The sequence below is a fragment of the Petaurus breviceps genome, unplaced genomic scaffold (assembly GCF_028583685.1).
Source record: "Petaurus breviceps papuanus isolate PSGF00001 unplaced genomic scaffold, PetGlider_PUasm1.0 186, whole genome shotgun sequence".
NCBI lineage: Eukaryota > Metazoa > Chordata > Mammalia > Diprotodontia > Petauridae > Petaurus > Petaurus breviceps.
In genome coordinates, this window is record NW_027185798.1 from 18,100,609 (window position 1) to 18,112,370 (window position 11,762).

An 11,762-nucleotide genomic window follows, 5' to 3' on the forward strand; every position below is an offset into this window, starting at 1 on the left:
AAAGACACAGGGATAGAAAATGTATGGGGAATAACTGCTAATCTGATTGGAATAGAGTATGCAAGAGGAAAAGAGAATTGTACAGTAGTAGACCTGGAAAAACAGGCTGGAAGCCAGATTATGAAGGGCTTTCCATGCCAAACCAGTTTGTATTTTATTCCGAGTCTAACAGGGGTGGAACATGACCAACCTTTAAGAATGTCATTGACTACTGTGTGGAGGAAGGATAGAAGGGAGAAAACGGGAGGTGGAACCCCCAATTAGGTTATTGCAGTAATTCAGGCAGGAGATGAAGACTCTGAAGTATGGTGGTGAATGGAGAGATGAGAACAAGTGAACAAAGACTACAACTGATCGGGCACAAAATAGAAGAATGATCCTAAGACTGCAAATGTAGGGGCCTGGAAAGACACTGGCATCCTCAGCAGAAAAAGGAGAGTTAGGGATAGAAGAGTCTGTGGAGGTAAAAATGAGCCCTGGTTTGGAACATCCAGTTGGGAGTACTCAACGGGCAGTTTGGCAAAGACAAAGCTAGATAAACCTAGGGGTTTTATTTGAATACAGATGATAATCATTAAAGGAGAGATCACTTGCAAAGTAGAGCAGAAAACCCTGTGATGCACCAGCACAAAGAGGGTAGGACACACAGACTGAAAAGGAACGGTGAGAAGATGAGAACCAAGGGAGAACAGGGCCAAAAGCACATACAGAAGGGTGGTCAAGAGCCAAGTGCTTCAGACACCAAGAAGCCTGAAGCTTAGGCCAAGCTGCTTGCTGTGGTGGTTGGGCAGGTCAGAAGCTCCCACCATGCAAGGAATGCATAGGAATGCACTAGGGAAAGAAACACACCAAGTATCAAAATATATGCTTTATTAGGTGGAAATTACAGTACTAACATCTCTCCAAATCCACCCCCTTTTCTGTTCACTTTTAGCCCAATATACCTGCCCTTGCCTACAGATCAATCAGCCCATTTCATGTTGTAGAAACTATGGCACAGGAAGCCTGCCTGCTCTCTCTTCCCAGTTGAATCCCCCTTCATCCGACTGCAGAGTTCACAACCCTGCTCCTCTCTGGAAGATGTGCATGGTCTGAGCCCAAGTATACCAACATCTCTCTTAGCTGAGCAAGGATGGCCAGGACCTGTACTCCCGCCAAGGATGCTGCTCAAGAGTGGCTGGCCTAGAGCTTCAAGGGTCCTCCATGGTCTGCTGAGGGGAGAGAGTCTCAAGGGAATCCGGAAATCTCACTTTGCAAACTGGTCCAGGAACTTGAGATACACCTGTCGCTGGGGTGCTGCGGCTGGGACGAAATGGCCACCGGGGTGGGAGAGGGTGACGGCGCCCAGGAAGCAGTCGGCTAGTTGGAGGCTCTCCCGGGCAGGGATGACCCTGTCGGTCTCTCCCAGCACGTGCAGCGAAGGCAGGGACAGGGGCGCCTGCGGGAAAGGAGGGGCGCCTCTGGGGCCCCTCGGGCGGAAACCAGAAATCAAGATGACGAATCTCGGGAGGGGGAAGCGGGGGTCTCCGGCCTGCCCCAGGGCGCACACCAGGGCTGCCAACGCTGCCCCTTGGCTAAACCCGAGGAGTCCATCCACGGGGCCGCGTTCGGCCAGTGCTTGCCCCACGACACCTAAGGCTTCGTCCAGGCCGCGGCATTCGGCTGGCTCTTCCAGGGCAGAGAAGGCGGCCGCCTCCGGCTCCGAGAACCACCAGCCTCGAGGCTCTTCCTCCGGGGAACCGGGATCTAGGGGAACAGGCAGGGAGGGCAGCACGGTGAGCCAGCTGCGAGGGGGCGGCCGCAGCTACCTGAGGCCAGGTAAGAGGAGCAGCGCCGGAGCAGTCAGAAGGGGCGTGGGGGCCTGCGTGCGGGGGAACCGGGGAGGGGAGAGCGCAGCACGACCAAGCCGGACCTGGGACCGAACAGCTGTGGAGCGTCACGCAGGGGAGGGGCCGCGCACCCCAGGGGGTCTAGCGCTCGGGAGGGGCGGGGCCGTACGTGACTGACGGGCGAGCGGGGCCACTCACCAGCCGCAGGGGCGGGCCCTGAGATGGAGTGCGGGCCGCTGAGGTACAGGAGCTCAGCGCGGCCCCGCAGCGCCTTCCTCAGAGACCCAGTTTTCTCGCGGAAGCCGCGCTCGCTCTGCCTAAAGCCAGCCAGACACAAAATCCGCAGCAAAGGTCGTGGTTCCGACATGGCCACTCCCCCACCCCCCAGCCTCGACAACTGGAAACCTCGGAGCCGTGAGCGGAACCGGAAGTGACTGGGGGCGGGCTGAACACAAGGGGCGTAGCCGGTCTGGGTGACGTTTGCTTTGACGGGTTAGGAGGGCAAGGGGAAGAGCCGGAATGGAACCCAAGAAACGGGGCCTCCGGCCAAGGGGCACACATTCAGGGCGCGGGCGAAGGCGCTGCCTCCTCAAGGCAAGCGCAGTCACTGCAACCGACGGTCGGCCCGGTAGCCATTGGCCCCTTCACCTGGGGGAAGAAGAAACCTAGTTAGGGAGGCTGCGCGGAAGCTCGCCCCGTGGCAGGGGGGGGGCGGCGGCGCGGGCTGAGAGTCCTTGCCCTCTACGGCCGCTGGATGGCAGCGTCTGCTCACCGCGATCGGAAGAGAGGGGACGACAGCGCGTGTGCGACTTCGGAGTACTTCACCTCCCCCCCCCCCCCCCCCCGCGCACGCGCAGCACGCCTCCAGCCGCCTTACCTGCTCGCCCACGCCCGAGGACAACACGCGCGGCCGCGGGCCCTTCCGATGGCTCGCGTGGTTCGCTGCCCACGGCCCCAAGGAGTTGCTCGCATAGAAGTCCATGGGATAAGGCTGCTGCCAGGAGACGTCCTTAAGGGCCACGGCTGCCTGGGGGAGATAGGTGCCTTTGAGCAGGCGTCCCCCCACCTCCCTCCCCGTGGGTAACAGACCATTCGAGGTGCCCCTCGCTGCGGGGGGGGGGGAGCTGCGCCAGGGGCTGGAGCACCGACCCCAAACTACCCCGAGCCTCAGTTTCCCCATCTGTAAAAGAAGGGGGTACCTTGGTCTGGGTCCTGGATCCTTCCTCTGATATAAAGGCAATGATCATCCCAGGGGAGGGGTCATTCCCACCCTCCTGCCCAGGGGGCCCTTACCTCGTAAGGGGTGAGCAGCGGTTTGGGAAAGGCTGTGCCCCAGTCAATGGAGAGGCGTGGACAGGCCACCTGTACCCACCTGGGAGAGAGAGATGGTCAGAGGCTCAGCTAGAGCACTGGCACCTCCTCTCGAAGCCACCCTGCCCAGCAGGGGGCTGGGAGAACTACCTTAGCTCACCTCTGCCACCCCCAAGCCCTAGGGCTCTGGCCAAGTCACGTCAACTGCCCTGGGCCTCAGTTTCTCTGTCCCTAAAACGAGAAGGTTGGACTGGAAGACCTCAGAGGTGTCTTCTAATTGCCCAGATGATTCTGCCATTAGCTCCTCTGGCCTAGATGCCACAACCCCATTCATCTGGTTCAGGATTTCCCCTCTACCTCTACTAAAATTGGCTTCAAACAAGCCTGTAATTTTTGCTGCAACTCTGTGGACCCCCAGCCCAAGTCTGTAAGCTCCCTGAGGGCAGGAGTGATGTGTCCAGCCTGCTCTGTCAGACCCTCCTGTGAGCAAGGTTAAATGATCCATTCATTTATTAGTAAATGTCGGTATCTGATCACCACCACCGTGTGGAGGCTGGTGCTGAGCTGCCCAAAGGGTGGGATGAGGGTTTGGGCCTATGTGGTGCCAAGCTTCTGTCTTGCTTGGCTCCCTCAGTCACTAGGGGGACAACCTGGGGGAGTGGGAAGGGACATGCCAGGACTCACACATCGACTTCTGGGAATAGGCTGAGCTTGCTGGGGAAGATCTCTGAGAGCAGCAGCCTGAAGAATGAAAGCCCTGAGTGATGGAGCTGGGATTCCAGATGCTGTGGAAGTCACAATGATTTGTCAGAACTGAAGCCCTGGGGGCCACCCACATGCCCTCATCCACAGACAGAACTGTCTTGAGGGACCAAGCTTGAGGGTCTCCCTTTACACCTGCCAGCCAGTCAGGCACATAATGCAGACCACACCCTACCACAGCCCCAGGAGAACCAGAGATTACACTGGACCTTGTCTAACTCCCCTAGACCACCATCATACCTCAAGGATCTTGGGGTTCCCTTGGCGGCCCAAGGTGCCCAGGATGAGGCCCCAGGATTGGGCAGAACGGGCAACAGAGATGGCCTCCTGGCGGGCAGCTTGCATTCGCTCGTGACCATAGTGCTCTCTGGACAAGACCTTACTGTATGGGTCATACCTGTGGAGGAGGGCAGGCTGCCTGGGCCGTTTTCTGCCCTCCATGCCCAGTAGGCTGTGCCCAGACAGAAGGCTCCCCACCCCCACCCTCCTGTTCACATGGCTTACACAAGCCCCATCTACCACCTGCCTCTGCTGTTGAAGGCTAATTGAGAAGAGAGGAAAAGATAATTGTCCCAGGAGTAAGCAGGCAAGAGGGGGAGGGTCGGGGAGAAAGAGCAGCAGAGAAAGGTACTGCCTGTGGGGAGGGGCAGCCCAGCATCTCAGTGCCAGTCCCAGCTGCCCGAGGAAGCTGGCCATTATCTGCAGCTGGGAATCTTCTTCCGACCACTCATATCCCCTGCACTATGGGACTGACCCAGTGCTCAAAGTGGATGAAGCAGAATTTCTACCAAGGTTAAAAGCCCCAGCATCCCAGTACCTGTACGCAGCAACACCAGGGTTGGCAATCATGATAGACTCAAGATGGAAACGGCCATCGCCAAGATACCTGTGAGTGGCAGAAGAAGGCTTAGTATGCCCTCTGAGCCTAATTCCAGATGAGGATGGCAGGGGGGACCCTTTCAACTCCTGATGCTGGGAAACAAGGGTGATATGTATCCTGGGGAGGAGGGGCCTCACAGGCAGACTAATGGATTGCCTCTCATTCTCTTCTCTGTGAAGGGCTACCCCCAAGCCCCTTCCTATTCAGTGGTCCACCAGTGCCTTCCCCCATCTCCTTTTAAAAGGACCAAGGTGTGGGAGAGAGCCTCCACCCCTGAACAGCCCCTTCCTCCACACCCTAGGGGACCAATTCAATTTTAATGTGCAGCTGCCCTCTGTGCTGCCTCTCCCCCTCCCCCGCCTATGCTCAGAGGCCCCTAAGTGCAGGTACTTATCAGGGGAAGAGATATCAACTGACCACAGGCGTCAGGGAAATGGCTGCCAGAGAGGAGGTGGGGGCAGGGCAGGGCTGGGAAAACTGTCTGTAGAACTGAATGTCCTCTATCTTATAAGAGGCAGGGATCCTAGGGTAGAAACAGCCTTCCCCTTTGGGGTTAGGGTCCAGCCAGAGATACCAGCTTCAGGCAGATGGAGTTGAGAAGCACCTCTTCCTCTCCCTCCTTTTAGGGTGGAGAGTGGGGGAACAGCTTCCTCCAAGGCAGTCTGCATTCACACAACATTAAGCATTTCCATTACCTAAAATAATTAGGCAGCAGGAGATGGTGTGCTCCTGCTCGTTAGCTGTCCTGACGCTAAATTAATGGGGCTGCAGTGTGGGCCTGGCCATTCGTCTTCTCCAATTACCTCCCAAGCACTTCAATCCCACCTCCCGGCCCCCACCCTCTCCCTCTTCCAGTTCTCACACCACCCAATTCCAATTCATGTCAGAGAAGGCACCGTGTGACCTCGGTCAAGTCACCAGTCTCCTATAAGATGAGGGGGCTAGACCAGGTGAAGTCCATAGTTCCTTCAACCTTCAGTGTACATGTGTCCAGAGATTCCTCTGTCCCCTGCCTCCAGAACTCACATGATGGCCTCCACGTCCTCTGAGAGCCGAGGGGAGGTGCAGCCCAGGATCTCTCCAGGGGACAGTGGCTTGCACTGGGGCACACAAACTCTGTACTCAGTTCTTAGCTCTTGGGCAGCTATCTGTGGTGAGGACAACAACAGAGAAGACAGTGGATGGGAGGACTCAGCTGGGGAGGCAGGGGATTTCTCTGCACTCTGAAATCCCACTCACCTGCAAAGTGGATGCAAATTGGATGGTGCTGACCAGTGCCAAGGAAGTGGCTGGGGGGAAGGTGAGTCGGACTGAGTCCAGTAAGTGGGCAGTGTCTATACGGATGTCTACAAAAACATAGAGCATCCGAAGACCCTGGGCCGAGACATCTATGGGCACTGGGGGCGGAAGGAAACGGGTCAGGACGCTGACACTCTCCACCCTGGGCCGAGACATCTACGGGCACTGGGGGCGGAAGGAAACGGGTCAGGACGCTGACACTCTCCACCCTGGGCCGAGACATCTACGGGCACTGGGGGCGGAAGGAAACGGGTCAGGACGCTGACACTCTCCGGAAAGTCCAGAGAGGGACACCAGAGGGCTTGGCTCATGGCTATAGTCAGGTCCAGAAGCCAGGAAGGGGGGTGGGGGTGGGCACAGGGGCCTCTTCTTCCAACTCCACTCGTTTAGGACCCTTGCTGCTGCTACAGCCAAGCTTCAGAAGACCCACATCTGGGACAGCAGCTGTTTCTATGGCAACCAAATCCAAAGGATGGTTCTACCTGGGGATCGGGGAGGCCTTGGCCTTCCCAGCAACACAAAGAGAATAAGAGACCAGAATCTGGAGGAAAAGCAAATGAATGAGGCTGCAGAAGAGGGGGAGAAGGCGACGGTTTTGAGCAGAGCTGCCCCGGGTCCCTTTCTTGCCCCTCGTGGGACCCCAGTACCCAGACAGCTGTGGCCATAATGCACCAGGAAGTCAGCTCCAAGGGCTCGAGCAGTGAAGTCATCTACACAGCAGGCACCATACGTCACATCCCCCATCACCATGGCCTCAGCCTCTGTGAACCTGCCAGGGTGGGGGGGGAATAAAGGAAATGCCATCAGCCCCAATGATCTGCCAGCCTGAACCCTTCTTTGTCCCCTCCCCCACACCCCAGAGCCTATCCCAGCAGAGTGGGGTGGGCCCAACTGCTACCACCCTCCATCCTGGCACTGGTATGCCCTGAGGATGGTGCCCACAGTGTCCTGTTCTCCACCCCACCCCCACAGCTGGGTGTTCCCATTACCACATTCTGATACACAAGGCACAAATACAGATTGATTCAAATAATCTCACACACACACACACACACACACACACACACACACTCATAGGTACGTTACAGAACCATCCAAGGGCCTGCATGTGTGGATAAGAAAGGAAATCCCATATGTAGATAGATTACATTCACAGAGGAAGAAGCTGCCCAATGTGGGCTCTCCCTCAGGTGGACATGTGCCCCTTCACATGCAACCTCTGCCAACCCAATCAGACCCACCCAGCTTCACAACTCCTGCTATGGGGGAAGGGTCTGTGCCAGTCACTCCCAATACATGGCAAGCACCACTGGCAAGCCTCACGATCCAAAGAGAGTGGGATCTGGGTGGCACAATGCTGTGGGCACCAGTGCCAGGCCTGAATCACTGAGGGGAAGGGAAAGGAGGGGGAGAGACACCATCCCATCCCTACCCCCACTGCCACTATCAGTGCCAAGTCTAAATCACCACCAGGGTACCGTGGGAGTCAGAAAAACCCTGCCAAAAACACATCAAGCCCTCTACCCCAGTCCTTGATCCAGACAAGAGTCAAGCGTTGGGCTGACTAGTCCAGTGAGAGCCTGAGATCCTGCAAGTTACCCACCCCACACCCCAAATCAAGCCCAGCACAGCAGCATGTTATTCAGCTCCTTAAAATGCAGCCTGGGCGTCTGAGTCAGCCGTAGCACTTAATTTTTTATAGATTAAAATGTATGCAAATTGGCCCAAGCCCCAGAGAGCATCCCCAAGGGGGGTGGGGGAGAAACTAGAGAAGTAGATCTGTGGCAGCAGGATGGGGGAGTCGGGGAGGGGAGCAGCAGCAGGGGAGTGGGAGGTTCCCATCACGAGGTGACCTCCCCTCTCCCCCCCCTTGTCCCTCCACCTCCCCCCTCACTGTTCTGGTGGTATGTTCCAGACAGCTCAGCACACAAGGCCCCCCAACTGTGGCTAATTGTATTGAGGAATCATGCCATGTGTGGGGGGAGGAGGAGAGAGAAACCCTTCCAAACACAGGCTGACTGCCCAAATATACTGGCCTCCAGGGCTGCAACACTGTCGTGCTTTGGTGGAAAAGATCCCCTCAGAGCTTTAACCCTACTCCTGGAATTAACTCAGCATGTATTTATCCATTAACCCTCTATCCCTAGCCCCAAGGTAGCCTGGCCTCCCTAGGATCAGAACTGCCCTGTCCCTGTGACCAGGGGAAGACATTCCAACTTGAAGGTCTTAAGCAGGTTGAACAAACAGGGGGACATCTTAGGTGGCGTTGGAGAACAGGGGAGACAAACCGAGGCAGCTCCCACTAAGGAGACAGATGAGAGCACCCAGCACCCCCACTGCCCCAAACTCACTGGAACTGCTCCATGGCCAGTCACTGTCTCACCTTTCCAGAATGTCAACAATGGTACAAGCAAACATAAGAAGTCCTTCTGGCATCTGCAGGGCAACTGTGGACAGATTGGGAGCAGATGGGGGAATCAGACTCTGCCTGGCCATGTATGATGGAACCCACCATCTCCACTCTCTGCTGCCAGGCCTACAGCACAGGTCTGCCCCTTACAGACCCATGAGGGAGGACAGGTGAGCCTGCCCTACCAACCCACCCTTCTCCCAACTGCTTACCCTTTTTGGCCTGGGCTTGCCGGACTCTCCAAATGGTCTTTGGAATCTCAAAGTTGTAGTTTGAGGGCAGAGCCTGGATAGCCTCCTGCAGCTGTGGGTCACCCAAGATCTCAGGAGGGATCTGATTGGCCAGACGGCCTCTGAGGGGCCCTCGACCTGCAGGTAGAATCTTCAGTTCTGCCATGCCCGTCCCTGCCCAGACACTCCCTGGGTCACCTACCTAGCAGCCTCTCTACACACCTGAGGAATCCAAAAGGCAACTGCCCAAGGCCAGCCATGGGAGAAAAGAAACCTTTCTTCCTCCAGTCTCCTATGAAACCAATATGAAAGCCAGGAGGAAATCTACAGAACTAACTTCATATCACTTGGTGACTAGGAAAAATGAGTGTAATTAGTGGGGGGAGGGCTGGTTCCCCAGTGTTTCTGAAGGGAAGGGATGATTCCTATGGAAAACCATCTTCAATCTGGGGAAGACACTGACAAGATAAAGTAGGGTGACGGAAACAAGAGGACTGGAATGGTGAATGGATCGATTAATGTGGGAATGTTTAGCCTGGAGAAGACTTGATAAGGAAAGGGGGAACAGAGCTGTCTTCAAGTACCTAAGGAATTGTCCATTACAAGATCCATTAGACTTTTTGGCCTGGCCTAGAAGGTAGGGCTAGGACCCACCAATTGGTGGAAGTTGCTGAGAGGAAATTTCAGACAGATGGAAGGAAAATCCAGACTAATTAGAGTCCTCCCTGAGTGGACTGGGCTGCCCAGTGAGGAGGGACTCCTGATAGGGCTGGGGGGGTGGGGCTAGACTCTTCGGCCTGAGATCCCTGACAACCCTCATCCCGTGAGCACAGAGAAGTAGGCCAAGCCTTACAAAGAGCTAAATCACCTCGATACAGTGCTAGTAGGCTTGCACAGCACTTACCTGAGGAAAACACCGTGACACCAGGAGTGAATCATTACCACCACTGTACATATGAGAAGGGGGGCAGCTAACTAGCACAGTGCACAGGGCACTGACTCTGGAGTCAGGAGGACCTCAGTTCAAATCTGGCCTCAGACACTTCCTAGCTTCGTGACCCTGGGCAAATCACTTAACCCTGTTTGCCTCAGTTCCTCATTTGTCAAATGAGCTGGAGAAGGAAGTGGCCAACCACTACTGTATCTGTACCAAGAAAACCCCAAATACAGTCACAGTCAGACATGACTTTAAAACAATTGAACAACACACACGCATAAACCCAGGCTCAGAAAGGCTACAGGGCTCACACACACACAGATACCAAGTCTCTGAGTCCACCACAGAAGGCAATGATCACCCACCCCCACCCCCAGTCCAGTCCTTTGGGCTTGGCAGGAATCCTGGACAGGCTATAGATGATCAGACAGTTTCCCCAAGTCAGAGGCCAGCCTTATCTGGTGACAGAATAGGCAGATATATTATCATTGGACATTTATATAAGGAAAACGCTAGAGAGAAATCTTACTCTCCCCTCTCCCTCCCCCTCCCCCTCTATAGCTCTGTCTCAATGACTGGCCTGGGCGTGAGGCCTAAAAAATTCCATCATTACAAACTGGGTTTCAAGCACTGGTGCCCCTCTCTAGGCTTCTGCAAGAGCAGAAGGGTCCCAAAGAGCTGAGGACTCCTGGGCCTCGCCCAGAAGAGGACAGGTTGGGAGGTCAAACTCTGGCTAACCCATGGTTCTCCTGACCAGGTTGGAAGCCGCCAATAGTCTAAGGCAGTGCACGGAACCTGTCTGTAACTCTGGCCATGAGTCTGAAGCCCAGGGAGCCCAGTGACCTCTTCAGAATCCTGTAGCAAAGGACAAGGTTTGAGCCTGGGGCTTCCTGGCTCCTCTGGCTGGCTCTCTCCTTCCACCTGGACCCGCCCCCAAAGGGAGGGAGGGGGTGTCTCCCCCTTGGCTGTGGTCAGGGGGGACTGCCCCTCTAGTTTCAGAGGCCCTGGAAGAATGCGCCAGGGACACCAAAGCGCTGTGGAACGATCGAGCGAGTCCTCCCCCAGGAGAGTGTTTGGGGTTTTGTCGGGGAGGGGGGCGTCTGGGGATTGATGATTCCCCTCCCCCCGCCCCGTTTTTGGGTTCTCATAGATTCTGAAAGGGACCCCAAAAATCAAGCAGTAGTTTTATGGGAAGGGGGAAGTACATTTTATGTCTCATTTGATGCTCAGTACAACCCAGGGAGCTGGGTGCTATTATGAGCACCATTTTGCAGACGGGGGAACTGAGGCAGATGGAAGTTCGGTGACTTGCCCAGTTGCTAAGATTTCGAGGTCGAATTTGAACTCGGGTCTTTCTGAGCCCAGACTCTATTTTACAGATGAGAAAAATGGATCCCCGTAGGTGCCGTGACTTGCCGAGGCCTCGCAGGCTCTAAGGGACCCAGGTCCGAACCCCACCACGTCCCCTCCTTGGTCTGCAGGCGTCTCGGACCCGAGGAGAGAGTCTGCTCCGCCCACCACGAGAGGGCAAACGCGGCGGGACCGGAGCATCTGGCGGGGGGCCGGGGAGAGTTCGGGTACGGAGAGGGAGTTGAGGGGAGGAGGAGGGCCGCCGCCGCAGGAGGCAGGCCGCGCCGGGCCCGGAGCGAAGCCGTCGCACCTACCTTTGCCGGGGCCGCCCCGGCCTCCCAGGCCGCGGGCCTCCGGCTCGGCCAAGGCCGCCATCGTCAGCTCTCCCACGTGGGGACCCAAAAGGCAGTGCTGGACGAACCCGAGCGGCCGAGCCCTAAGGCATCGCCAATTGAGCGCCGAGCAGCTCGTAGGAGAGGGCGGGGCGGGGATTGGGAGGGTGGGGAATGGAAATGTGGGAGGCGTGTCTTGTCCCCAAACCGCCACGCCCAACCCCGGACCCTGGGCGCGGGGCCAAGCTGGGTTCTTTAACCTGCCACCTGAAGTCCCTCTGGAGGAGGAGGAGGAGGAAGGGCCTGCGGGGGGGGGGGGCCCTTCCTTCCCCCCCCCCCCCCCCAGGACATACCCTCCCACATCCCCTCCCCTACAGTGGACTGTCAGTGGACTGTAGCTCGCGGTGGGCAGGGTCCGTTGC

The 11,762-nt window shown here is 56.6% G+C and overlaps 2 protein-coding genes across 5 annotated transcripts; both read right to left on the bottom strand.

Moving 5' to 3' along the window:
• Nucleotides 1-853: 853 nt before the first annotated feature.
• OVCA2 (OVCA2 serine hydrolase domain containing) lies at nt 854-2,204 on the bottom strand. Its single transcript, XM_069089657.1, has 2 exons — nt 2,028-2,204; nt 854-1,746 (listed from the first exon to the last, which is right to left on the bottom strand). Exons 1-2 carry the CDS (start codon nt 2,194-2,196, stop codon nt 1,247-1,249), a joined length of 669 nt encoding a protein of 222 aa, XP_068945758.1. The 5' UTR covers nt 2,197-2,204; the 3' UTR covers nt 854-1,246.
• Nucleotides 2,205-2,340: 136 nt separating this feature from the next.
• DPH1 (diphthamide biosynthesis 1) lies at nt 2,341-11,462 on the bottom strand. Of its 4 annotated transcripts, none has more exons than XM_069089652.1 (12): nt 11,323-11,462; nt 8,704-8,859; nt 8,465-8,528; nt 6,729-6,850; nt 6,022-6,179; nt 5,809-5,930; nt 4,720-4,788; nt 4,143-4,299; nt 3,825-3,925; nt 3,123-3,201; nt 2,707-2,856; nt 2,341-2,477 (listed from the first exon to the last, which is right to left on the bottom strand). In XM_069089652.1, exons 1-12 carry the CDS (start codon nt 11,381-11,383, stop codon nt 2,391-2,393), a joined length of 1,326 nt encoding a protein of 441 aa, XP_068945753.1. In that variant the 5' UTR covers nt 11,384-11,462; the 3' UTR covers nt 2,341-2,390. The 4 variants fall into 4 exon arrangements, with proteins under 4 accessions (XP_068945753.1, XP_068945754.1, XP_068945755.1 ...); XM_069089653.1 differs by lacking the exon at nt 11,323-11,462 and adding an exon at nt 10,024-11,292; XM_069089654.1 differs by lacking the exon at nt 11,323-11,462 and adding an exon at nt 9,626-9,981.
• Between the last annotated feature and the right edge of the window lie 300 nt (nt 11,463-11,762).

Bases quoted from the DNA above. Each gene is read 5' to 3' on its own strand.
- DPH1 (XM_069089652.1), bottom strand. From the start codon at position 11,383: ATGGCGGCCTTGGCCGAGCCGGAGGCCCGCGGCCTGGGAGGCCGGGGC. The intron at 5,931-6,021 runs GTGAGTGGGATT...TCCTCACCACAG, and splicing joins AATTTGCATCCACTTTGCAG to ATAGCTGCCCAAGAGCTAAG. The intron at 4,789-5,808 runs GTGAGTTCTGGA...TGCCACTCACAG, and splicing joins GAGGACGTGGAGGCCATCAT to GTATCTTGGCGATGGCCGTT.
- OVCA2 (XM_069089657.1), bottom strand. From the start codon at position 2,196: ATGTCGGAACCACGACCTTTGCTGCGGATTTTGTGTCTGGCTGGCTTT. The intron at 1,747-2,027 runs GTGAGTGGCCCC...CTGTTCCCCTAG, and splicing joins AGGGCCCGCCCCTGCGGCTG to ATCCCGGTTCCCCGGAGGAA.